Genomic DNA, 27,960 nt, shown 5'->3' with positions numbered 1-27,960 from the left:
GCTTTCAGACTCGATGTGCAGAATGAGTCACTTGGTTTGCAGTTCCATTTTGTCTGTTTCTAAGCTTCCTGTAGGAGATCGGCCCTGGAATATTCTGAGTGCTTGGTTCCCTTTCTGCATGTCTCCTCTCTTAATCTCTTGTTTAACTGCAAAGTAAAAATCATTTGTGTAGGCTACCACTGGACCACAGGTAGGGGCCAGGCCTTGATTCATGGAGAGAAAAGCTTGGAGGTTATCAAGTCCTGTGTTTCCCAAGCTTGCTGCTTATCAGAGTCATCAGTGGAGTTTTCTTTTTTTTTTTTTTTTTTTAATTTATTTATTTATTTTTGGCTGTGTTGGGTCTTCGTTTCTGTGCGAGGGCTTTCTCTAGTTGCGGCAAGCGGGGGCCACTCTTCATCGCGGTGCGCGGGCCTCTCATTATCGCGGCCTCTCTTGTTGCGGAGCACAGGCTCCAGATGCGCAGGCTCAGTAATTGTGGCTCACGGGCCCAGTTGCTCCACGGCATGTGGGATCTTCCTAGACCAGGGCTCGAACCCGTGTCCCCTGCATTGGCAGGCAGATTCTCAACCACTGCGCCACCAGGGAAGCCCAGTGGAGTTTTCTAAAGCCACTCCAGGCCTACTTCATCTGCATCTCCAGAGAAAGGGCCCAAGAATCAACATTGAAAAACAAAAGGAGACTACAGTCTGGAGGAGGGATGGCGCCCTCCATCAGCCTCTGCTGGGTCTTTCAGGTCTGGAATGGCCTTCCAGTGCAGCCCATCCTGGTTTTGAACAGCTGGGCTTGAGAATAGCTCATTCCCCGTTTCCTTCAACTGTCGTTCCTAAGATGTGGTTCCTGACACCACTGTCCTAAGCCTCCTTACCTGCCTCTCATCTAGTTCTCTGCCAGACATTCATTGAATGCCTGACGTGGGCATGGTTTTCTTAGCGCTTTTCCCCCCAAATCCCTCTTCCATTTCCATGACCCTTCTCTTATCCCAAGAAATGGTTACTCAACCGATCTGTAACCCTTCTGAGGATTCGGACACAGCTCGAGCCAAGATTTATCTTTGTATTTGCACACCTCTGTTTGTTTTCTTTTTAAAGAATGTGCACAGAAGGATACAGTCAACAGGACTTTTAAGTGGTGTGTGTCACTTAGTGACGAGAACCAAATAATGTCCCACCATAATTTACATGTCAATTACAAATCATTCTTTTTCCATTAATTAAAGGAAGAACTCTCCAGTTGTCTACCAAGTAACAGTTTATTGTCCTAGGATGGTTTTTTAAATGTTATTTTGAAGTGATGAAAAAACTTCTTATTTAAAATATTTTACTTCATATTGAGTTACATCGGCCTCTCCTCATTCTGACATTACTAACCCTTTTACTTAGTAAGAGGCTGGCTACTCTTGCTTCATTTCACCTTTAGCGCCAACAGTTCTGGCATTTGTTAACTTGATTAAAGGCCTGCCTTGGCCGACTACAAAATGTAAAAGATGCTCTTATAATTTGCTCCGTAATTTAAAACCCTGTTTCATTTATTTGAACTCCTTGGCAGTAGATGTTTTCTATTCTATAACATCTCAGTGAGTCAAGGGGAAATCCTCTTAAGTACTGATGCTTATTGAATTTAATTATTGATATGGAATTTAAAGGTGAGATTGAGCCAGTTCATAAATATAACAATTGATCCAAGAGGGTCTCTGTCTGGGTTGAATCAATCAACAAAGACAAGAATTATAAAAAGAATGTATGCCCACTTTCTCTTTGGACTATCTTTTCTTACATACCTAGAGCAGTTACTACTTGCAGCCTCTCTTATATAACCTGCATGATTATCTTATCTCCAATTCTGAGTCAATTTCAAGAGGAAGTTAAGTACCCATGCGATTATATGGCTTCTTCATTCTTAACTTGAATAGTCTAGAAAGTGTGTTTAATGGTAAAGCTTTAGGCCTAAGCATTTTATTTGAGAGAGGGTTTCATTTATTCACTCAATAAAAAGTTCACTGTGCGGGTATGTGGGTTGGATACCATGTTATACCTGAGGGTTACTAAAATAAACGAAGCACAGCCCCCGCCCTCCTGGAGCTCTGAGTTTGCTGGTGGAGACAGCAGATATACATCCTGATGAGTTTTAATGTGCTAGTGACCGTGATGAGATTTAATGTGCCAATGACTGCAGAGTGTGGGCGGCTGGAGACTCCAGGTGCTAACACAGTGTCCGGGTGTGGGCAGTGGTTGCCCTGAATGGCTTGCACCCCATCTCCTGATGCTCACTGGATACCGAGGGGAGAAGGCCCGAGACCCTTTGGCCTGGTCACTGGGCAGAAGAACCTGTGTCAGTGAGGGAGAAACGGGATTCTCCTGTCCTGTGTCATAGACTCTGAGGACTATGGTCCTAGTAGACCCTCCCTTTCTAAGTAGGAATAACAGGGTTTTCAGAAGGGAATCATCACAATATACTGTCGTTATGCCTGCTGAGTACTAGCTGGGCTGCTTCAAACAGCCTAGAGGCTGGCGAAGATTTACGGTCATGGGGGCAACTGGGCCATCATAAATCTTCAACCCTGCTCGCCTTTGTAACAGGGGAGTTAGCTTGTTGGTGCAAAGGCCCATCGGGACTCAGACTAAATCATTCAGGCAGTCACTCACAGATAATTATGGAGTGCCCACTAGGTGTGAGGCCTTCTGGTCCCCCATTTATGTCAACATTTAGCAGAGTAGGAGCAAGGCATCGGATTCTTGAATCTAATTTCTGTTCTAAGGACCTTTTTAAAAAAAATTGGTAAGGTGGTTTTGAGTGTATCATCTTCAATCCAAGTTGTTCTCTGCTCAGAACAAAATAAATAAAGCTTTGGGGAAAGATCTGACCATTCAGCACCTTTCTGGGAATAAAAAACGTAGTAAATGCAAGAAATTTGCCCCCCTTGTTATTTGTCACCACTTTTTCCCTTTGAAAAATAAATCTGTAGTTCAATCCATCCATTTGTTAAAATGAAAAAGCATGGCGCCCCTGCTCTTGTTCCATCTGCCAATATTTGTGGTCTCAAATGAGTGTCTGTTCCAGTAGCAAAAGTCACAGATGGAGGTGAGGTGACAACCTGCTGCCTCACTAGTTGAAGCTTACTTTGTGACTGAATCAGAATAACAGAATTGGAGTTTTTGCGATTACTGGAATTGTATGTGACTTGCCCAGGGTCTAAGTTCCAAAGCTGTTACTGTAAAGGGGAAGCTCTATCATAATCAGGGCTGACAGCATTTATGGAAGACAGATGAGAATTCCCAGGTTTCAGGAAGGCCTGGGTGTCCTCCCCTCCCCTCCCCGCGGTGCCGCATAAACCTAGTAACCTTCCATTCACCACTGACTAAGCCTTGAACTTCTGCTTGCTTCACCCCTTTAGTTCCCAGACACGTAGCCTGGGGGAACGATTCAAACTCTGTCCTCGAAGGACAGCCGGGGGTTACGAGGATTATCAGCCGAACTTGCCTTCCTCCGGCCGCGTACAAGTGGAGGATGGGGGAGTATTTCTGTGGGAGAGAGGAAGTCAGGAGAGGAGCCCAGGGTGAGACCTCAGCCCCACCTGAGAACTTAAACTGGACCCGCTGCAGGTTCAGTTCAGGTGAAGACTGCTTTCTATTCCCTGTCGTTTGTCTAGGAGGTTCCACTGTGGACCTCCTCTCACCAGCACCCGCTCCCAGAAGCTGCTCCAGCAGACCTGTGGCTCTGGAGGGTGCTGGGCTTGTGTGTAAAAGGCACCAAGTGTTTGAATTGAATTTGATGTTAACCCCATCCCTGGGATCTGTGAAGCGAGAGAGAAGGGGGCCGGTGGCCCAAAAGTTAAAGGGCTGCTTTGTAGGTTGGCAGATTGCTGAATTCCAGGCTGTTATGGGATGTCTGGTGGTAGGTATCGCTTTCCAGTGTGGAAGCAATCTGCCTGTGACATCTGTCCCCTGACTGCCACGGTCGATGCGGAGGAGGCCCTGGGTTAGGCCCTGCTCTGGCTGCGCTGTTGTCAGATGGCCTCCGTCCCCCGCGGGAGGAGGGCAGCTCCTTGGTGAGGGCTGGTGGGTGGCTCAGGTCCCCTGCCGCAGCTCCCTTTATCCTGGGCATTTTCCTGTGTTTAAGACCTGCACAATTACAAAAACTATGGAAGAGGGCTTTTTGGGGACTCATTTCCAAAACAGAGGCCCCGGCAGGAGTTGGGAAACACTCAGGTGATCGCAGCAGTGCCATCTGTTTGCAGAGGGTCCTGAGCAGCAGCAGAGCAGCGGTGGCCTTGGGCCTGGAGAGAAGCTCCCGGGCCCCTGATTTGGTCGCGACAGGGTGGCCGGCTCCCGCTCACTTAGCTGAGCTTGGCTGCCGCGGCCAAGCAGCAGCATGCCTTTGGGTAGCGGCCACCTGCCTCCGTCAGCATCCTCTGTTGCACAGGTGTGGGCCTCCTGTCTTGTTCATGGTCTAGTCCTCAGCACCCAGCCCCTGCCCAGCCCCTGGTAGGCAGCCGGTGTAGAATGAAGGTTTTTAAAGGGCTTTGGAAATCAGCCACCACGAACAAGGAAAGGCTTTTCCTTTTTTTGTTGGCACTATCTTAGAAGACACTCAGAACCTCCTGAAGCAGTGGTTTGCAAGCTGTAATTGGCCTCAGTTCCCCTGGGCTCCGGTTACCTGTGGGGCTTCTGAGTTCCTCCCTACACGTTAGGGTCCAGATGACCCTGAGGGCGGTGCCCAGGAATCTGCGTCTCCACAGGGGGCTTCAGGGGCAGGTATTCTATGCATCATGACTTGAGAAAGAGACCTTCAAGCTTCTAGCTGAGAAGTGCTCTGGAAAAATCTCTCCAAGTGGGGAATCAACAGTTGGAGAAGGGAGCTCTTGCCCGTTCCCCCTGCTTTCATCGTGCACCTGGGGTTTCCCAACCTTTGATTTCTTTTGCCGTCCCACATTGAGTCTCCAAGGCACACTTTACAATTCTCTTCAAGTACACTTTAAATCTTCAGTGGCATGGTTGCAACCAGTTGACATTTTAAAAATTGAGTACTTTTGTAGGAGAACAATAATAAACAATTACCGGACATACATTTTAAAACCACATAAGTTTCCAAATATCAGATCTTAAAGAAACTCGATTTTAGCCCCAGGAGACTTGGCGATACGTCACAACCATCCCTCCTGCTGTCAGGGTCCTAATTACTTGCTTCTACAGAACAGTTGAGGGTTTTTTTTTCTCAGTAACCTTGAACCCTTCTCTACCCAAGTCTCCAGACTTAGGCTTATCCTCTGCACCCTAAGGAAATCCATCCAGTTCCAGCTTCCAGCCTGGGGAGCACTGCTTTCTCCCTGCTGAGTGGAGGGTAGTGGGGACTGGCCCAGCCCCTGGCTCCCGCCCTTTGGACAGTCCCCTCAGGTGCAGATGTAAGAGGTTCAGAAAACAGCAATGTCTAAATCAAAAAACCTCCATAGGATTTGTAACAGGTGAGGCCCAGGCCTCCAGCTGGCGGTTCAGCATGTTCTCTGGAAATGGTTAGTCATTCCCAGACTTGCCCTAAAACCCTGAGTCCTTTCGCTTCTGTCTCACAAAGGGTGTGGTCCATGGAAATTTAGAGCTGCTTCCAGATTGCCGCGGGTGCCCCGGCTGCTTCTGATGTGCTGAGTGCCTGGAGGGCTCCCTGGCTGGCGGCCCCCCACCACTGACAGGGCTCCGCCGCCCTCCCTCGCTGCCCCAGAAGTCACGGAGATCAAAGGGAGAGGGCTTTTCCCCAACAGGGCCTCATCCTGAAAGACGTAGAGCACGCGTGTTGGCTCAGGTTGTCCGGGTTTGAAACTAAACCTATCAGCCCCATTGGTCAAGACCCTGACACACTCCATCTGTAAAATAGAGATGATAATAATACCCACCTCCGGGAATTGTTCACTCTTTAACTCAAAAAATGATTATCAAGGGCTTACTGTGCGCCAGGCCCTGTGCAAGGCGCTGCTCTATGGACTTGGAGTTTAGGGAGGGAGACCAACAGATGTAAATTTTATCTGTTGGTAAGTGCACAGAGGAGAGATGCATGATGTTAGGAACGCACTTTTCAGGGGTGGGGAGGGGGACCTCGTTACAAGGGAGACCAAGGAAGTAATTGCTGAGCTAATGAGTGTTGCATACCACATATGCACGCAGCATGTGCAAAGGCCCTGTGGAGGCCTAAGTGGGGAGCGTGAGGAGGAATTAAATGAGGCTGGAGAGGAGGCCAGGGGCCCGGCATCCAGAGCCTGGTAGACTGTGTTAAGAATTTGGGTTTTAAGAATGATGGGAAACCGCTAAAGGTTCTCAGCAGGGCAATGACAGATTTGTGTTCTCAAAGTTGGAAACTATTTGGAGGGGGAATAAGAGTGGATGTGTGGAGGCCATTAAGAGAGTCCTGGAATAATTTAGGCAAGAGATGATTTAGCTTAGACTTGGGAGGTGGTAAAAGTGCAGGTTCAGGAGACAGTTAAGCCATGGAATTGATAGACTTGGTGATGATTTGATGGTGGGGACAGAGGGAGAGGAGGGGTCAGGGGGCAAGGTATCCTTGAATAGTCACATTGCCTACACAGAGTAAGCCCTCATTAAATGTAAATTATTATGCTAATTGTAAAGCAGCTCTCCCTTTGGTCTGCTGAGTTCTCACGGAAGCTCTCAGTAAATGACTTTTAAGGGGGGACGAGAGGGCTGGCCTGTCTCCCCGAGACTAGTGTTTGACCAATGGCAGTTGGGCCCATGTACCCTCTGACACCGATATGGCCCTTTCAGCATGGAGTCGAACCCTCCACTCAGGCCGAGCAGGCTGCTTTCAGTCTGCCCCCCAGGGTCCTCATCCTACACCCTCATCCTGGTCCGCGGTGGAGCTTAGAGCCTGGATGCACCTAAGTTGGCTGAATGTCATAGTTTGACTCACACTTGGGACCTTTTACACCTCCGTATACAGTAACAAGGATTCACGTGGTCATTAACGGGAGGGTCAGCCTCTCACATTGCTATGCGTTGTCACCACCAAACAGTAGTCTTTCCCTCTCTTTTTTAATCAATAGGCTTTTTTTTTTTATACATGTATTTATTTATTTATTTTTGGCTGCATTGGGTCTTCGTTGCTGTGCGCAGGCTTTCTCTGGTTGCAGCGAGCGGGGGCCACTCTTCATTGCGGTGCGCGGGCTTCTCATTGTGGTGGCTTCTCTTGTTGTGGAGCACGGGCTCTAGGCGCGCGGGCTTCAGTAGTTGTGGCTCGCAGGCTCCGTAGTTGTGGCTCGCGGGATCTAGAGCGCAGGCTCAGTAGTTGTGGCACACGGGCTTAGTTGCTCCATGGCATATGGGATCTTCCCGGGCCAGGGCTCGAACCCGTGTTCACTGCATTGGCAGGCGGATTCTTAACCACTGTGCCACCAGGGAAGCCCAATAGGCTTTATTTTAAGAACAGCTTTACATTAATAGAAAAACTGAGCAGAAAGTGCAGAACTCCCATACATCCCTCACAGTCCCCGCCCCTCCCTCTGTTTCCCCTGTGATTAACAACTGGTATCTAGTCTGGTATATTTGTTAAGCTGATGAGCCAATATTGATATGTTATTATTAACTGAAGTCCATAGTTTACATTAGGGTTCACTCTGTGTGTTGCACATTCTGTGGGATTTGACAGTAATGACATGAATCCACCATGACGGTTTCATACAGAATGATTTCACTGCTCTAAAAATGCCCCGTGCTCCACCCATTCAACCCTCCTTTCCTGTGAGCCTTTGACATCCACTGATCTTCTTACTGTCTCCATGGTTTTGCCTTTTCTAGAATGTCATACAGTATGACATACATATACAGTAGGTAGTCCTTTCAGATGGGCTTCCTTCACTTAGTGACATGCATGAAGGTTCCTCCACGTCTTCTCATGACTTGATAGCTTCTTTCACCAAGTCTTTCGAATTCCATCTGCACCGTGGCTACCGGTCTGCACCTGGAAGTCTCCATGTGGAAATCACAATTTCTTTTCGGTGCCTGGTGTCTCTTCCAAGTGGCGTTTCCACATCATCTTCTCAGTCTTGCTCTTCTCCGCACCTGTCAGTCCTGAAGACATTTGGCTGATTTAGGAGCCTTCCCAAGATAGGAGCTGGAAAATGACTGGATTCAGCGTTCCGTGTTCAGGAAATCTGATACCACAGTGACTCCGTAGTCCCATCGGAATGATTCAGTGAAAGTTTTGGTAGCTGGGAGAACTGCCTTCTCTAAGAATTGGGCTGTACCAGACGGTGAGTTTTTATTGCCTTTGTGACACCCTGGGGGTAAGTTGAGGGTTTCCAGCCTAAAAAGTTTTGCTTGGTCCCTAAGCAGTTCTACTGCAAAGGTGAGTGTATACCATCTTCTATCAGAAGACATTCCTGGCCAGATCACTGAATGAATGGGAAGCGGGTCATAGCCAAGTGTGGCTTCTTAGAGACAGGCTGCACGGCCATTGCCTCTTGCTCTCCTTGGACGACACCAGCCCTGTCCTTTGGCACACTACTTTATTCTTCCCCAGTGTCCTCATTCATTGCTGCAGTCCAGGACCAATTGGAGATCATTGGGGAGTTGCCTTGTTCGTATTATGTTTTGGAGCTGCCCACTCCCTCGTGTCTTTTCATGGTGTCCTAATGTCTGTGTCCTCCACTCCCTCGGTACCCACTTGGGAGCTTACGTGGGGTGTTCCTCATGATGTAGGTGCTGCCATGGAGATCAGAGGGTCAGAGGCCAGGCACCGCTGTCAGGCAGCCCAGGGGGCATGGGGATGGTGGTTGTCCATCTGCTGTAGCTAGAGCCTTTAGGATGTCCCGTCCTCACTGTCCTCAGGTGTGCCGTGGCTAAGAAGGTTGTCCCTGCCATCCTTATGATCTGCCTTAGCCATCCCTTATTTTCAAATACCTTATTAGGAACAACCTCCCAGTTTTCTTGTCACTTTGGCATTGTTAGCAACCAGTTGTGCATCTTTAATGTTCAGATGCAGAAATGCAGAACCAAGTGTTACTGTTTCCAGAAAGCTCTGCATCTGGGGATTTTTGCTTACATTTTCTTTTTCTTTTTTTTCTCCTCTTAATCCTTATGTTTTTGAACAAGTTGTCAATGTGCTAGGTCTTTACTTACCATTTTCAGGCATCAGGAATGAAAGAGTTCTTGGAAGAGACATTTACATTGAACTTTATTTATTTATTTTTAAAGAGGAATGAAGTGATCAAAAGTGCCCAGTCAACTGAGCACCTTCGGAGGTCATGTTACCATTTGCTAGTTTGCACTCCCTGGCCAGGCACCTTCAGGCTAGCTTCTTATCCAGCCCTGAGAATTACAGGTGTGGGACATAGGGTTAGGGAGGTGAGTTATCTTGCCCCCGCTCACGCCAGCTGTAAGGGGCAGGGACAGAATTTAAACCTGGGCCTGTCTCTCTCCAAACTCCGCGCACGGGCCCACCACTGCGTGTCCCCTGCCGGAGGGGTATCATATGTGCTGAGAAGCAGAGCCGCCTGAGGCCTGTGTGGGAGCATGCAGGTTCTGACCCAGATCTCCCTGGTGTCCTTTTATCACAGAAGGATGTCACCTCATGAGCTACTGGGACCAAGGTTCGGACATATAACCCTTTCTGCCCTGACTCTGAGTCCTTTTTTAAAAACCGTGTTTGGAGAGTTATGATTATCCCTCCAGAGACAATCATTTGTTCAAACGAATTGCTAAATGTTTTAGGAAGGGCAGAGATTTGGGGGTGGAGGAGGCCCACCTCGGCTGCCGTGTGGAGGGGAAGCAGCGTGCGTGGAGGGCAGGGAAGGAAACCGGGGCGCAGCCTCGGGAGAGTCCCTCAGCTGGCTCCACGCTTTCCCAGGCAGCATCTAGGTCGTCTCCCCTAACACTCGGCCTGGGCACCCTCGCCAGGTGCCCTCCCTCACTGCAAACGGCTCACACCCACCCGAGCTCAACAGGGGGCCTTGATGCCCACTCCTCGCAAAACGCTCCGGCTCAGCCCGCCTTGTTAACCGGTGCAGCTGCACATAGAGGAGTTTGCCCTTTGAGGTTTGGATTAGCGGTGACCCAAATAAGAACAGAATACATTTTGTGCAGTCGCCCTGGTCTAAGCCAGTCTCATCTCTTACCCAGTTATTTCTGTGGCCTTGTCAGTGGTCCTGCCTATGCCCTCAGCCCTTTCTTCACAAAGCAGCCAGGGCGAGCCTTTGTAAAAGGTAAATCAGAGGGGATATGGGGATATATGTATACGTAGAGCTGATTCACTTTGTTATACAGCAGAAACTAACACACTATTGTAAAGCAATTATACTCCAATAAAAATGTTAAAAAAAAAAAAAGAAAATCAGATCACGCCATGCCCTGCTGAGACCCGCAGAGGCTTCTGTCTCAGTCGGGGTCCAAGTCAGAGTCTTTACAGGGGCCCTACCCCAAGTCCACTGCAGTGACCCTGGGAACCTTGCTTTTCAGACTCAGCTGGGCACCTGCTCTGTTCCCCTTCGGTGCTCTTCCCTCAGATTTCAGCACGGTCCTTCTTCAGGTCTGTTCTTCAGATATTTCTCTCACTACTCTGACCACCCTATTAAAATTCCAGCCAGCGTATTAGTTCCTCTCCCTCTCCTCTGCTGTTTCTTCTTGAAAATATTTATCACCATTTGCTACATCATATATTGTACTTAGGTGTTTATTGTCTGTCTTTCCCATCAGGGTTTTTTTTTTTTTTTTTTAATAAACTTATTTATTTTATTTATTTATTTTTGGCTGCATTGGGTCTTCGTTGCTGTGCGCAGGCTTTCTCTACTTGTGGCGAGCGGGGGCTACTCTTTGTTGCCGTGAGCAGGCTTCTCATTGCAGTGGCTTCTCTTGTTGCAGAGCACGGGCTCTAGGCGTGCGGGCTTCAGTAGTTGTGGCACGTGGGCTCAGTAGTTGTGGCTCGAGGGCTCTAGAGCACAGGCTCAGTAGTTGTGGCGCACGGGCTTAGTTGCTCCGCGGCATGTGGGATCTTCCTGGACCAGGGTTTGAACCTGTGTCCCCTGCATTGGCAGGCAGATTCTTAACCACTGCATCACCAGGGAAGTCCTCCCATCAGAGTTTAATCTCCGTGAGAGCAAGTATTTTTGTCACTTGTTCATTCTTTATCCCTGGCGTCTAGAAAGTTTCTGGAAGATAGCAGGTCCTCAGTAAATAGATGTCACATGGATTTTCACGTGACCAGTAGTGTGGATCTTTATATCTCTGAGCTGGCATTTGTTTTATATTGTTGAGTGTTAGGGCGACAGTCCTCAACTGGGCTGCTGTGACACGAGGATGTGTCCCGAGTAATTGGTTCAATGATAATAGTGAAAGTACCAAATAAAGGTAGTGAACTATCAAAACATAAAACATATTCTGGGTGTTTGTAAAATAATGTCAGTACTGCTCACTGGTATCACTGTGTTTTCTTAAGCAGGAGGAAAGGGGGGCGCTCGGGACAGGGCATGCCCTGTGGCCTTTCTGCTTTCTGCTGCAGCCATCATTTGTATGCGCTGATGCCCCAGAAATGAACCTTAGCTGTGGGGAGTGTGGTATAAAGGGACATCCAGACCTGCTCTCCTGGGCAGCAAGGACAGCAGCCTCTCTGAATACTATTTAAACCATCCCTTCACTTCATCATAGGATGAAGTTCAGTCTGGATATTTTAATCTTTTTAGAGGAGGAGTTTGGGGGATTTTGCTGTTTGAGCAAGCTTCAGCCTTTGAAGGTTATTTAGCTTCTAAAACAAGTGTGTATTAGGGACATGTTAGTACCATGGGATGGTACCATTCGCCAGTGTTGAAGTTGGAATGACCTCCAATTGTTTACCCCATTTTAGTTCCATTTAAGGCCTCTCCTGCCCCAGCCCCTCGAAGCGGCCCAGCGGATGTGTGCCCATCAGGCACTGGACCCCATGCCCGTATTAAAAATAGGCTCATCTCCTCTCCCTTCACTCAGCTTCCCAGCTCTTTAAGCCTCCCCCCCTCAGTCTTGATTTGTTTATGCCCTCTGGCCTTCATGGTCCACAGCTACAGGTGACTTTCCTAGTTTATTTCTTTGTTTCACTGGAGCACTTCTTCCTGAAATGGGAGGTAAACATATAAGATATTAGGCCTGAAATGTCATAAAATGGCTATAGTTTTTCTCTAACTCCTAGTCGACAGGCCGGGGGGACGTAGGCGTCCAGGTTGGAAATCGTTTCCCTTCAGGATTTTGGAATGCTTGTTCCCTTGGCTTCCAGCTCACAGCGTTGCTGCTGGGAATCTTGGTGACGTTGATTCTCTGTCCTTCTGTGTGTGGCCTGTTTTCCTCCTGAAAGCTTCCCAGACCTCCGCTTCATCCCCAGTGTTCTGATATCCCACAGTGATGTGCATAGGGTAGGCGGGGCTCCTTTTTAAGCGGAAAAAATTTCTTGCAGATTCCAGGGCTGATTTAAAGGTTTAATACGATCATATTTAGATACGTACCACTTAAAACGAAAACTCTGTATGCTTATGGTTCTTCCGATTACAAAATCAAAATTGCAAATTAAACACAAAGTAACCAACCAACGGAACTCAACGTGAATCACCTGGGACGGCTGATGTCATTCTTTCTGTGAGAGGAATTAGGTACAGTTGGGGGTAGCACAGAGTCCTTTGAGCGATGGCTTCGGGCTTCACTTGGTGTGAATAAGTCAGTCAGTTATGCATTCAATCTACTCTTTGGCCTTTTTCTCATTAGGTCATTAAGCTAATTCTGCTTGATGATTAACACAGGGCTGATCTGATTATATAGAATGGTCATCCAGATGATTCTTAGAATAAATGTGCTTGCTTATAGAAATGTTTTTGGGTTGTCATTAAAATGAAAACATGAAATGTAAATATTTTCACAGAGAAAATAATAATACTCACATAGTCCCTGGGAGCCGGTGTGCCTCTGTTCTTGTTAGGTTTTTCCTACACCAGTTTCCCCGTAGGCCTGTGGAGGGGAGCCCTGGGGAGTGTGGGCTGTCAGAATAGGCCAGTGCCCCCCGACCCCGACCCCTGCTGCCCACGTTTCTCCCTCACTGCCAAGGTGTTCACAGCACTCTAATCTCACGGTCCTTCACGTCCTTATCTTGGGGCAGAGAGGCAGAGAGCTGTGAGCCACTGTCACTTTCGGGGAACCCCTAAGCTGTGTGTTGTGGAGCGTGAAAACCATCATCCACTTTCAAGCAGTTTTAGCCTCAGCCTTCCTGCCCCCTTCACTGTTGTGGAGATCAGCGAGCATTTGTATTTTTTTAACAGCTGACGCCACACTTGACGGGGTTCGTGGTGTGAATTTTCTGGCGAGTTGGAAGTGTGTGTGAGTGTGCATGTGTGTTTTCACCTCAGGCCGTCTGTTTCGGGAACACAATACTTGTTGCATCACTGCATCCTGGTGCCTGAGCCCAAGGTGGTCGCAGGCCCGGCTGAGGTCCTGCCTGCGCGGGGCTGTGCCTCTGGCCCTCGGCGCTACCATGTGTCCCTGTGCAGTGGCAGCGTGGGGTCCCGCTTCTGTATAGGGTCGGGGGGTGCTGGAGGTGGCTTCCCTCTGAACTGCCTGTTGGTTTGTGAGTGTCTTCGAGGTCCCAGGCGTGCTCTCTGTCACTGCATGTTTCTCCAAAATCTCACGGGCTCAAAACCTGCATCTTCTTTCTACCTTTCCCTTCTCCCTCCTCCAACATCCAGTTCATCTCCAAATTCCATCCCTTTTCCCTTCCTGTTTAAAATCACTGTTTAAAATCTTTCCATTCTTGCCACAGCTGGCATCCAGGCCCTGATACCTGCCACGGGATGACCACAGCCGCCTCTCAGCAGCGCCCCCTGCCCCCTCCTCGTTCCCGGGGCCCTGCTGCTGGGCCAGCTCTCCCAGCATTTCCCACCCTTGCTCTGGAGCCGTCATTGGCTACAGTCTCTGCAGGCTGAGGAGAAACTGGCAGCATGAAGGCTGATGGATTTTGTTTGTCTTTCACAATATTTTAAAGAATTGTAAACCAACTTAAAAAAAAAGATATTTTAACATTAAAAATCTGTATTTTCAGCTTTTCTGAAAACTTGGAAAATCTGGCAGCATAGAGCACATGTTCCTAAAAGGTTACAATAGTTGGAAATGGAGGGTTGTTTTGTTTTGTTTTGTTTTTTGCTGCCTTTCCTTGGGGCATGCTTTCTCTTGTTTGCCGCACTCCTCACTACTCCTTATAGCACCCCACCTGCCTCAGCTCTCATTCTGGCTTTCATAGTCATTAATATTCATAGCCCAGAGCTGTCTGACCCCCAGGCCAAGGACCTTTCTACACCCTGTACTTAGAACAACCCTTGTATTTTGCCTTCTGTGTATACCATTCTGCCTCTTTTGGGTGCTCTCTCTCCCCCTCTAAACCTATCCAAATCCTGCCGTTCCACAAGGCCAGCTTACATGCTCTCTCCTCTGTGAAACCCTCCCCGCCTGCCCCAGGAGGAAGTTTTCCCCCTCCTTAATCATAAAGCCCTTTGGGTTTGTCTCTGTCTTTTGGTGCCGTTGGAGATCATTTGTTTCTGTGTTTCGGCTGCCCCTCCAGAGCAGGGCCTCACAGTGTTGATACTGTGCTCGTGTATGGTGGGTGCTCAGCGACGCACAACCAGAAAGATGCACAGACACGGTCAAGGGCCTTGTTCTGTGGGTATCGACAGGAAGGTGAATATAGGGTGCTGTTAGTTGGTGACTTACCCCAGCCACTCTGAAGAGGTTGTTTCTTTTTTGTCACCAGAGCCCCTGTTTGCAGATCTTTTTTTTTTTTTAATTTTTTTAAAATTAATTAATTAATTAATTTATTTATGGCTGTGTTGGGTCTTCGTTTCTGTGCAAGGGCTTTCTCCAGTTGTGGCAAGCGGGGGCCACTCTTCATCGCAGTGCGCGGGCCTCTCACTATCGCGGCCTCTTTTGTTGCGGAGCACAGGCTCCAGACGTGCAGGCTCAGTAATTGTGGCTCACGGGCCTAGTTGCTCCGCGGCATGTGGGATCCTCCCAGACCAGGGCTCGAACCCGTGTCCCCTGCATTGGCAGGCAGACTCCCAACCACTGCGCCACCAGGGAAGCCCTGCAGATCTATTTTTAACGTGGGGAAATTCCCCAAACACAGCTAGATTCTGGTAAACCAGAGTAGGCTGCGGGTGTAGTCACTCCCTGGTAAGTGATTTGATCTATCACCAAGGTTATTCAGTGATACTGCTTTATACAGACGATAGAGCTCAAGAGAACAATTGAATTTGGACTATTGCTACACTCATTAAAAATATTTAATACCAAATATACACAGGATTCTATGCTTGTTACTAGATCAGTCTTTTCTTCCTGCATGTACCTCCACGGCCCCCATCTCTATGTCCTCAGTGGGGCTTTGGTTTCAGTATCACCGACCTTCAGAACCCACCCTGCTCCACGCTCCTGGTACACGTGCTGAGCCTGACCTCCTCCTGGCCTCTGAGAGAAGTGGGTGGGGGTAATGAGAAACTCATAGGTTGGGAGAAAATGCTGATGTCTAGTGATTTGTTATAATTACTCAGCCAGTGAATACTTGTTTTGCATCAACCTTCCCACTTGGAAAGCCCAGGCCAGGGTTTCCCAGCCACATGCCCTTGGGGCATGGTAGTGACCTTGCGATGCTAGCTGTTTTCTTTATTCCTGTCAAGCTCCTCTGAGAGGGGAGGAGGCTCCCCTTTGTCTGGGCCAGAGGGTGAGTGGACTCAAGGGCCAGTCCCGTCCAGCGGTGTGAAAGGCCCTGTGTCTTCACTGGTGCAGCAGTCACTCGCCACGTGTGGCAGCTGAGCCCTGAAACGTGGCTAAGGTGACTGAGGAACGGGATTCTTAACTGTATTTCATCTTAGCGAATTTAAACTGAAATACAGCCCAGACCTCAAGGGTTGGGAAAACTGGGTCAGATGTGGTCAGCGCCTGCGGGAGAGCCCAGTGCAGTCGTGCTGAGAGGACACCTAATTGCAGATGCTGCTGTGTGGGTGCGACTCTACTTTGCTAGGCAAGTAAAAGCCTGTTTGACCAAATTTGGCGGGGCTTCAAAGCTGAACGATGTTTGCAGGGAAACCCACGGCTGTGCTGTTCTGACGGGGGCATTGTTCGCTTATTCTTTTAGTTCCTTTCAGGACAGCAGACACAGAGCTCCCCTTAGCTGTGATTACTTGAACAGTTTCTACAACCTCCTTCCTCTGCTTGATTTCATTAAGCCGTGACATAAATACATACTTGGTGCCCAAACCACGTATAAATGCTGAACCCAGATGACGGTTTTGGGGGAGGAGTCGGGGAACTTAGCGGGAGGCTGTATAGACTGTTACACAGATTGATACTTGTGTGTTTATCGCTTTTGCTTGGCTTTTCTTGAACAGAGTCAGCTGAAATCGGCTCTGGGTATTTTGACCTCACACGGTGGTTATTAAAGCCACGCCAAGCTGTGGACGTAGGTGAATTAATCTTGAGCCACATTTGCTAGAATACACACACAACGTGTGCCCGGCGCTGCTCCAGAGGCTGGATTGCCGTGGCTTCAGCATTCTTTGGCCTGGGGAGGGTCCACGTGGTCCATGTGTGATTTATCCACACTGCGGCTTCCCAGTTGCAATCTGTGTACATGGGCTGCCAGTTGTTCTGTAATCTAGTGAGTTTCTTTGTTGGTGTTTCAGTTCCTACTGGTCCTTTCACTGTGAAAGTCTGGCAGACCCTTGAGAGCTGTACCACTATTGGTGACTCCCCAAATGACTCCCCTCTCCCCCCGCAGTCTTACTTTCAGCCACAATTTCAAATATACACAAAATAGGAAGTCGGGCACAGGCAGCACTGGGACAAGAGAATGCCAGGGTGGAGGGGACGCAGTCGCCAGGAAAGCTGGTACCCACACAGGGAAGCAGTGCTCAGCATCCTGACTGAACAGAGTACAGCCTTGGGATCCTCCAGCATCCTCCCCCCTGATGGAGGCCACATTTGTACCCATCTCCCTGCTCTGCCCTGGAGAGGGCTTAAAAATGGCATCTCATTTGAAACAGCAGCTCTGTGCCAGTCTGAGAGACAGGCTGGCTGGATGCAAGTGTGGGATGGATGGCTTCTAGTGAAGGAGGGGAAAGCCACAGAGCTCAGCCAGCTCTAAGCGGAGGGCAGTGATGCTGTGTTCACTGCCATATGTAGCTTGAGTCTCAGGGCCTGGTACGTACTGTCCAATATTCCCATAGGCAGATACACACCGCCACCCCTGTACTGTTTTCCTGACATCCTCAGAAGCCAGGTGATTATGTTTTAGTTTTATTCCTATCCCCACTCTCCAGTAAGAAGCGTTCTTTCCTAGTTCTAAGGTCATTTGAATTTTCTAAGGAGATATGCTTTTTTTTTCCCATTTTTTGTTGGTATTATTATTAAAATTTTTAAAAGAGATTTTAACCTTAATAAGACTAAGATGTTACACTTGCCCCTCTGCTTTGGGTTCAGTTTTCCTTCTGCTTTATCTGAGCTTTCCAATATGGATTGCATATCTCACCGTAGTAAAGAAACAAAAGTCAGCACCCCTATTTACAAGGGTTTTAGGAGCTCTGTGTCAAGAACTAGGGGCAGAGACCAATATATATATTTCTTATTATTATTCACAGTGGTGTATAATATTCCTCCGTTTCCTCAAAACACTTGGGTCCTCGCTTTTGTGTTGGAGCAGGAAAAAGAATGGTTGAGCACTATTAGTAAATGCATTTTACTAGAAAGGAAGTTCTCAGAAAGTCAGCCTTGCCCCTGAAGACCAGACAACACAGCTGGCACAGAGCGGCTAAGCCCAGGTGTCTGCACAGGTGTCCCACACACAGGTTTCTCCCTGGCTTCTGCAGACACCCCTCGGCCATCCCTGTGGCTGGGACGAGTTGGCCTGCAGGTGACTCCTCATGGGAAGGGGAAATGCAAAATTACAGCTCTCTCCTAAATGTGATTTTCTCTCAGCGTTCTCAGAGATGTGGGGAAGATCAGGTAACAGACAGAATGAGAGGTAGCCAAGATCTACTGTGGGTTGGAGCTGCAGATTACAAATCAGTGAGGTCTATCACCGCATTGCAGCTGGACTTTCCTGCCCTCTGTTATGGACTGGATGTCTTTGGCTGCAGGAATATGAAACTTGACTCACAATAATGGGGCTTTACTAGAATGTCGGTGGGCTTCAGAAGTGGTTTGACTCGGTGACGTTATCCAGAACCCTCTTTCCGTATTTCTCCCCACTCTGCCCACCGTGAGTCAGGCTCTCCCTTCGTGGTTGCATGATTGTTGCCGGCAATTTCTAGGTTACAGGCTTCCTCATCCGGCTCTCCAGCAGGGATGCTTCTATTGAAAGAGCTTCTGTTCCCAGAACCCCCATTGGTCTCGGTTGAGTCTGTAACTGGGGTTGGGGTGATATTGACCCAAGAGCCCTGCCTCAGAAATGCGTGGCACACTCAGGTTTTCCCAGACCCAGGGCTAGGAAGGGAGATGCGGACCTCCCCCCACCCCCCAAAAAAATATCAGGGAAGGGTAGATGTTGGGTAGGAAACTGCAAGTCTCACTACTCTTCCTATAATCTGCCAATCCCCCATTGCACATCAGAAGTGCAGTTTTTTTTGCCAGAAAGTAGGAAATCGTCATCTTTGAAATAACATTACTTTCTACGCTTTGTGACTCTTAGGTCTCCTTTGCTCCCTACTCCTCCCTCTGTTCCTTTTCCCTCCTTCCCCTTCCCACCTCTTCTTCCTTTTTTCTACTGTTTCCGCCTTTCTCTCTATCTCCTACTTCCCATTCCTTCTTCTTTTCCTCCCCTTCCTCCTAGTCTCTTCTTCCCCCCCTTAATTGTCAATGCATCTATATAACTGAACTAAATTGGTTCGATACAATGTATTATCTCACTAAATAGAATGCTTTCACATTTGCCCCCCAGGAAGAAGAAATGCCAGAAGTGGAAATTGACATTGAAGATCTTCTTGATGCAGACAGTGAAGAAGAGAGAGCTTTAAAATTACGGGTAAGCAGCATTCAAAATCTAGAACCTTTGATGGATGCTTGAATCCACTTGGGTCTCCTGAGCATGGCTTGCACTGATTCTGCCCTGGGGTGGCACTCGGGCAATGGCCGTTTGCAGAGAGAAAGCAATGGGATGCTGAGTATTCACCCTCACAAACTGCATCTCTGGTGATAAGGCAGGTCTTGACTATAGTCAGTTCTTAAAGCACCTTACAGATATGAGTTTCTCCAGCCTTAACTTCTTGGGAGAAAGATGGTTCTTTCTTTCTACTCTCCAAAGATCCGTTTGCCAGAGAAGGAAGTGATATCCCATAGTTATATGAGAAGGAGAGGGGCTGAGCTAGAACTGGAGTATCTAAGTTCAGGCTTCTGGTCTTGCAGTTGTGGGTTATATCATTCATGAAATTAATTTCTAGATAAGATTGTCTACAGTATAATTCTATTTAATAAAATATCCTTTACTGGAGTATGCTCACCTGATACAATGGATGTTGAGATGCCCCATGTCTGCTTTGTCCAGAGCAATAAAATATTTATTTCCCTTCCAGCAGGAAGTCAAATCTATCATTTTTAAATCTGCATTTGGGAGTTTCTAAAACCAATTAACCTTTGACCTGCCATTGTTCTTAATGTTTACTGATAATTACTGTTAATGGCTGTTAGTTTTCACTGATGGCAAATGATCACTAAAGGCAAGTAAAGGGCACATTTGAATGTGTTGAATGTGTTAATAATTGCTAGTGTCCCTGGAGTGGCGAACAGTCTCAGTTTAATGTTTATCTCTTGTTGGTAAATTTAGCTGGGAGAAGATAGCATCCTAGTTATGAAAGTTACAATACAAAAAACACAAAAACAAAACACCAGGCGCCAGTTCTATAAAAAATGTAATGACATAAAATTTTCTTCTTAAAAGTAAGAACTTGAAAGGGGCTTTGGCTGCCATCAGGTCAGCCCCTTTGGTTCCCAGGGGAGGACAACCAAAGCCTGCTGAGGTGTGACAGGCCACTCTGGGGTTAAGTCACAGCCAGACCCTCACTCCCCATGTCCAGTGTGATTGTCACCATCTCTTACAGGCTGTCTCAACTTAAGTGTATCCAGTTCATTATTAACCACACTGGCAGCCAGAAGGACGGGTATGTGTGTGTGCTTCTGTGTGTGTGTGTGTGTGTATTCTGAAGAGTGCAAGGCATTCGGGTACAACTTTTTGTATTTTCAGAGGACCAACAAATGCTGAAATAAAGTGTGGTTCTAGGTAGTCAATATGAAAAATTGATTTACCATGTTAAGAATAATACTATAAAGATGAAATGATTTTTGACTTCACTTTTAAAATGATACTGAATTTTAAAATAAAACTTCTGTGTATTTCATTCTAGGAAGCTCTCGTAGACTGCTACAAACCAACAGAGGTAAACAAATTACTTTTCCCAAATGCCAAGTTTGAATTGGTTTTTATTAAATCAATTTGTCTGTTTTTAAAGCTAAACCACAATAAATGGGGTGATTATGTGTATACTAAGTAGCCATTATTATCCATAAGTGAAGGGCATGTGTTTGTTTTTTAATTAATTAATTAATTAATTTTTGGCTGCGTTGGGTCTTTGTTGCTGCGCGCGGGTTTTGTCTAATTGCAGTGAGCGGGGTCTACTCTTGGTTGCGGTGCGCGGGCTTCTCATTGTCGTGGCTTCTCTTGTTGCAGAGCACGGGCTCTAGGCGTGCGGGCTTCAGTAGTCGTGGCACGCGGGCTCAGTAGTTGTGGCTCGCGGGCTCTAGAGCACAGGCTCAGTAGTTGTGGCGCACAGGCTTAGTTGCTCTGGGGCATGTGGGATCTTCCCAGACCAGGGATCGAACCCGTGTCCCCTGCATTGGCAGGCGGATTCTTAACCACTGCGCCACCAGGCAAGCCCTCACGTGTTTGAATAGTACTAACCTGCTTATTTGTGAACCTAAGCATGTCTGGCTCTGGAAGACTTAAAACTAATGGAATTGGGTGTGTTGCCTGCTTTTATATAAAAGCCAAACTTCAAAGGAAATTGTGAGAGGGTTTGGAATCATTTTAGTAAAAGTTTTAGATCTATAACTGGAAAATACATTCTGTTAGGGTATAGGTATGTATTTTTTAAAAGCTTAAAGCTGATTCTGTCATTCATAATTGAGTGATTGCCTTTATTGGAAGGATAAATTTTATGCTTTGTTTGGATATTTGTCAAGTGTTTAAGTATTAATGTAAAAAACAATAGATGTTAGTTTGATTAGACCAAAGCATTTAATGTATACTCTAATGACCAAAAGCATGAATAGTGTACAAATTAAGAATTTGATCAGTTATGAATATATTGGTAAAAGAGGTACTTTCAGTTTGTTCCTGTGATAAATCAGAGAAATTAGAAGATCCATCAGACGTTTTGTAGTCTATTTGCAATATCAAAGCAATGATGGTAGGACTTCTGTTTTTTTTGAAGTGGTATAATTACAAAGTGAGAGGAAAGCATGCTTTTAAGAGTGTGTAAAATTTAAACGAGTGTGGGGTTTTAGGGTAATTTGGTTTGAGGTCAGTTACTTATTTGAGCTTTATTCTTACAATCTCCAGTTTTCCTTTATATTGATTACATTCTGTATTCATAGAGATTTTTAAATTTAAATTTTAGTTATTAAAATATATATTTTTTAATCAATGTAATACATATTCATAATTTTGAAAGCCAAAAATACTATTAGGCTTATGAAGAAAAAGTAGGAGTGTCTTTCCCACTCCTTAGTCCCCTTCCCTAGAGGTGTATATTTTATCTTTACATGCTATATTTATATATTTTTATACACTAACAATTTTGGCTGTTTCTCTGCTATTTACTCTTTTATTCCTAAATATGCATTTACTACTTTTTTTTTCACTTCTTGACTTAAGAGGAAATATGATAGATCCCTCACTCTCCACACAATTCATTTCCCTCCATCCCCTCAATAAAGTTATATAACAGTATTATTTTAAATCAGTAGTCAAGGTTCATAATATTATGATTTAAACAAATTTTTTCACTGCTAACTCAAACAGTGAAATATGACCACTGCTCCTTTCTTGTATAGTCATTTGTTTTTCCTGGAGTTGATAACTACCTTGTCATTTATTTTTGTCTAATACCTATTGATATTTTTTGTTAAACTCTCCAGAATCTTTGTCAAACTTGTAATATATTTTTTTGTATGCTCCAACATATAATTACTATTCCTCCATGCCAGGCTTTCTTCCTGGAGCCCCTATGCAACAATCTGGAGAAGTTATTCTCTGGGTTTACTGAGTAGCTACTGTCCTGAAAGTTCTGTTCAGATGCTTTGTTTCTTAAATCCCAGTCTTCCTCATTTTAGTTGGAGTACATCATCCAGTAGCTTATTGAGAAAGGATGCATAAAAGGTAAATTTTTCCATCCTTGCATATATGAAAATGTATCTTGATCAATAGTTTGGACGGTGTAGAATTCTAGAATAAAATTCATTTTTAAAACTCAGTTTTAAAGGCGTTATTCTATTGTTGTATTACTTCTGTTGTTAAGAAGTCTGATGCCTTTTCCATTCTCAGACCTTTGTAGGTGACCTATTCTTTTCCCTTCAGTTAACTTTTAGGATTATCTCCATATTTTGAAATTTTACAGTGATATGCTCTAGTGTGGGTCCTTTTCTATTCATATGCTGGGTACTTTGTAAGCTCTTTTATTTTTTAAATTAAATTTTATTGGAATATAGTTGCTTTACAATGTTGTGTTAATTTCTACTGTACAGCAAAATGAATCAGCTATACATATACACATATCCCCTCTATTTTGTATTTCCTTCCTATTTAGGTCACCACAGTGCATTAAATAGAGTTCCCTGTGCAATACAGTATGTTCTCATTAGTTATCTATTTTATAGATAGTATCGATTGTGTATATGTGTCAATCCCAATTTCCCAATTCCTCCCACCCTTGTAAACTCTTTCAGTCTGAAGATTTTTGCCTTTCAGTTCTTCAAAACTTGCCTTTTATTATTTATTACTTTTTCCCTCAGTGTTCTATATTTTGGCTCTCCTGTTATTTAGATGTTTTACCTTCTGGATGGGACCTCTAATTTCTTATCTTTTCCTTTCTGTTTTTCATCTCCTTGATCTTTTGTTCTACTTTCTGAAAGATTTCCCTGACTTTATCTTCTAGCCTTTTTACTGATATTTTAAAATTTCAGCTATCTTATTTTTAATATCTAAGAACGCTTTCTTTTAATCACTGTCTACTATTTCATTTTAGTATTTCTTCTTATATTATGGATGCACTCATTTCTTTTTTTTTTTTCCTTTGAGAATATCAATCAAATGTTTTATTTTCTTTGTTTTTGTTTTCAAGATTATTCTGCCCTCTGCATTTTCTCAGAATCACCTTTTTTTCTGTCTGTTTTTGTCTGTCTTTAGTGATTCTGGGGTGTGTACCAGTGTTTGAATGTTAGGACCCAGTACACTGATTGGAATCTGTGTGAGCACAGCTTGTCTGTTGGTAGGTCTCACCATGGAGTGACCAGGTTGCAAATCAGATTTTTTTCAGCCTGTGTGTGTCTGGAGCAGGGGGATTCCTCATACTGTCACTATTTGAACATCTTTTTTTCTGGAGTTTTTTTTTTTTTTTTTTAAAGTTTGATCCTGTTAACTCCTATCTGAGGGTTGATCATCCGATTTCAGCCTTTTTGGAAGTAAGGATGGGAAGGTGGCAGAAGACCTCACCATTTAATTCTTTGGGGACTAGAACTCCTTTATTTATAGTTAGTTGGGAAATTAATGTAAGAGTTAAAACAATTAGGTATTTGGAGAGCAGTAGCAAATTGTTGTGAAGGGTTAGACAAGCTTAGTGGGATTGTAGTCAGGAAAAGTGATGGATTATGCTGATGAATTAACACGTGATGAGGGGGTGGGGGATTGCTGCTGAGAGTAGATCCGGACTGGTGGGTATAGACGTACCATTTACTCACTTTATCATTCCCTTTTTCTTCAGTTCTTCTGGGTGGAGAAGTTCATGTTTTGGTGTTTAGGTGAGAAAGGCTGGATATGCATGGGTCCCCCTCTCCCTCGAGGTTTTGCAGTGTCTAGGGAGAAAAATATTTACACTCATTCACAACAGTTAGATGAAATGCAAGGTCTTGTCCTCCTGGAACAAAAGCGTTCCTCATCCGGTCTCTGTAAGGAGGCTTATGAGATGAAAGGATATGGTATTTGAATGCTCTCAGAGTTCCAAAGGAAGAAAGAAGAAAAAAGCGCTGGAATTTACGAGTGAGCCTCTCGTGTTCCTTGTTTAGCACTTGGTTTCTAGGAATGGAAATGGTGTCAAATGCTGGGGAATTTCAGTCAAACTCATTGATCTATTAAAGAATCATTTCAGAAAAGTTCGGGCAGTTTTGCCTTTGAGCTCACGTGCATAAGAAACTGATTTTACTGGCCCCTGGATTGTGATGATAAACGTAATAGCTTGTGTTTCCCCAGAGCTCTAGAGTTCAGATTGCGAGAACAAGCATTATCTTATTTAATCCTCACAACCATCACTTGAAGTAGAGAACTTGTGTACCTCGCCTAAGACCTCATAGCAGTGAGCAGAGAGGCCAGGGCTCATCCCCGAGTTTCTGACACCTGATCTTGTGCTCTTTCTTTCCATCCTGCCAGTCTTCCTAAGCTGCTTGACTCGGCAAGACCTGTAGGACATTAAAGGACTTTGTCTTATCTCAGCTAAATGCCTAACAAATTAATGATGTTCTTTTTCAAGTCGTCTTCTCTGGAGGTGCTATTTTTTTGATCAAAAGAATTTTACATACAATTATTATGACACTTTGAAGTTAGAAATGTAAGGAAGCCATCTTTGCTGAATCATACACGTCTATTTATAGTCTCATTGCAGAGGCTCGGGTGGGGAGTGAGGGGTGGAAAGAAGGCTGGGCTTTGAATCAAGAGTCTTACACCAGCACCAGCACCAAACGTGTGTGACTTTAAGCAATTTTCTCAACCTCTCCGAGCCTCCATTTCCTCCTTTATAAAAATGGAGGTAATCATAACCACCTCCCTGGGTTTTAGTAAGGGCTGTTTGCAATGATAATTCTCTTAGTGATAAGAACAACAACAATGATAATAACAGCTCAGTCATTACTGAGCACATGCCAGGCACTGATCTAATCACATGTATTATTAACTCATTTCACCTTCGCAACAGAGCTGTGAGGTTGCCGCTATGATCATCAGCTAGAGAATGTGAGACACAGAAGGCTGCATAATTTGCATCAGGTGACACAGTAAATAAGTGGAGAAGTCAGGGTACATAGGAAAGCAAATAACATGGAGCTTGACACATGCTAGTTGAATCTGGTTCCATATGAGGCAGTGCTACTCCATTACATATTAAATACGCAAAATGCCCAAATTCACGGATAATGATACTCAATTTGAAGAGCAGACTTTAAAGAAGCTGCTGATTTCACAGAAGTGATATTGTTTTGGCATGTCACTTTCTGTCACAGACTTTGGGTCCATGGTTTCATCCTGTGTGGGTCCCTGGCTAATAAGAAAGGGACTCATGTGTCCCCATTTTGATTCATATTCCAAACTGTGGACCCTTGACATTTAAATCTTTCCTGACTTAGACCCTTTAGAAAACACAGCGGTATAACTGTGGCCACCACACTAACAGATTAGTGATTAACTAGTAAGAATGGTGTTTTAATTTTTTCCCCTTGAGCAAATGCCATTTCTGATGTAGTTGATATAAAAGTAGAGCTGATTTAAAGGTAGAAGAAGGATGTTTCTAGATAAAGCATGAAGAAAAGGAGTAATTTTGTTTTGGTTATTACTTGGATTTGAAGGATCCTAGTGGACATTGCAGAAATCAGGGAGAAGGATGTCGAGGCCAGCAGCTAGCCAGGCTAGAGAGGAGCTTCTTTTCTTATTTCTCACTCTTACTTTGCATGGTTTTCAAATCTCAGGATCACAGAGGAGCACTTCCATTGTGCTGGGATGGTGGACAGAAAAATGCATTTAATACGGGCTTGAGGGCATCTCTCTTACCATCTGTTAAGGGAATTGCCAGTCTTATCTGTGGACTTCTAGAAACCTCTTTTCATAGTTAAAGGTGGCTGTGCCATTGCTCTCTGATAAACATCAGATTTTTCTTTCTGATGTATTTCCTTTCTGTTGTATGGAGGTCAAGGTACTACCTATCATCTTAGCAATCAAAGCCTGTAAATTGATATGCATCAGAGCTTCACTCAGGATGACTCAGTCTGTGAGTAGGTGGTGAAAGGCATCTTTGAATCCCAGTAGTCAGCTGGGTCACGGAAATGTCATGCCATGTGACGGTACAGAAGAAGGACGTCTAATTACTGTTTGCACACAGGAATTGACCAGAGTGTTCAAAAAGGCTGGCCTGCTCTGTTGTTCGTCCTGTGTTGGTGGTAGGAAGGCAGATTCTCCTTCTTTGCTTTGGTGTCACAGTGGCTGCATCTTACTTTTCTGACAGGCTTTGGTGATGGCCATTGTCAACTCATCCTACGCACATCAGTCCTCTATCCATTTAACATCTTAACCTGTCGTTTAAAATATTGTTCCGTTTATGTGTACATGGAAGTACTCCCAGCCCCTGATCACTGAGCTGACTGCAGCAGAGAGAAAATATAAGCTGGGAGAGGCTGGGTGAGTGACTGGAGGAGGCATGGCTTGGCATTTTATTATGTTCTCTTTATTCATTTGCTCAACAAATGTTTATTGAAATCTGTGTGCCCGTAACTAATCTAGGGACTTAGGGTAGTGAATATGTGATTGTTAAAAACAATCTCTTAGAAGGACACAGCCAACTATGGTGAGAATTTCAATGCTCAAAGAATATTAGAACAGGAATAAAAGGACAGAAATGCCAGGGTGTCAGCTTATCCCATGGTTCTCTAAGTTAGGAACCGGTTGCTTAATGGAGAGTGATTTTAGGGGATCTGTACTTTCCTAGAAAAAGCAGAAGAGGCAGGCTACATGCAGGGAAATCTTTTCATCTGGCTTCTCATGGGGTTTCCTCAAAAACGACAGCAGTTTTGGGCTGGGATGAGGAACAGAACTTGAATGTGAGATTAATGAGTTGAAATCTACCCTTTGAAAGCTGTCACCTTCAGAACGATGTTTCTGAAAAGTGAGAATCGGGAAATTACAAAGAAAGACCCAAATCAATGAGAATGATATTCTAGTGGTTGGAGCCATTGGCGATGAGAGCCTAATTATGTCTTAGTGTAATTAGACAGGTAAATAATAAAGAGTTGGGATTCATTAGCCAGAAACATGGGAAGCTTTACCTATGGCCCGAAGGATTTTAGTCCCAGTATGTCAGTTGCTCACACACGTTCATTAGGCCTCCTCTGACCAGGGAAAGAGAGCCAGGATGTGCTGGAGCTGGCATTTGGACACATTTTGAGTCGACATCCTGTGCTCTGTCTACTTCTCATTGCCTTTCTCTTAATTCTTACTAGGTGAGCACAAGCTCTACTTTGGAGTATTTATAAATCTGATTATGATTGTCTTTATTGAGGAAAATCAACCCTGAAATATTAGGAAAGCTTGCCGAAGACATGTAGTCACGGAGCAAAACTCGGCATTTATTTCCTGGTCTTATTCAGCACTCTGCAGTGTTAGGGGATGGGCCACAAGACCATCCTCACTTCTGACACCAGTTGCAAGTTCCAAGGTCCCCAAGACCATACTCATGTTTGACAGTTTGCTAGAAGGACCCACAGAACTCACTGAAAGTTGTCATACTCACAGTTAAGTTTTACTACAGTGAAAGGCTACAGATTAAAATCAGCCAAGGGGAGAGATACTTGGGACAGAATCCAGGAAATTCAAATGCAGAGCCTCAGGCTGTTCTCTCCCAGTGGTGTCATGGACGGTGTTGATTCCCTCAGCCGTGATGTGTGTGTTATG

General features: G+C 45.3%; 1 protein-coding gene across 1 annotated transcript in view; it reads left to right on the top strand.

The window, feature by feature from the left end:
• Nucleotides 1-27,960, top strand: part of PPP1R14C (protein phosphatase 1 regulatory inhibitor subunit 14C) — an 87,613-nt gene that overhangs the window by 47,632 nt on the left and 12,021 nt on the right. The window contains exons 2-3 of the mRNA XM_007196929.2: nt 18,925-19,008; nt 20,384-20,416. Coding sequence (XP_007196991.2) covers nt 18,925-19,008; nt 20,384-20,416 — 117 coding nt within the window. The remainder of the gene's footprint in view (nt 1-18,924; nt 19,009-20,383; nt 20,417-27,960) is intronic.

Source organism: Balaenoptera acutorostrata, chromosome 14 (genome assembly GCF_949987535.1).
Source record: "Balaenoptera acutorostrata chromosome 14, mBalAcu1.1, whole genome shotgun sequence".
NCBI classification, from domain to species: domain Eukaryota; kingdom Metazoa; phylum Chordata; class Mammalia; order Artiodactyla; family Balaenopteridae; genus Balaenoptera; species Balaenoptera acutorostrata.
The sequence above is the reverse complement of the archived record's forward strand: the minus strand, read 5'-3'. Positions and strand labels throughout refer to the sequence as shown.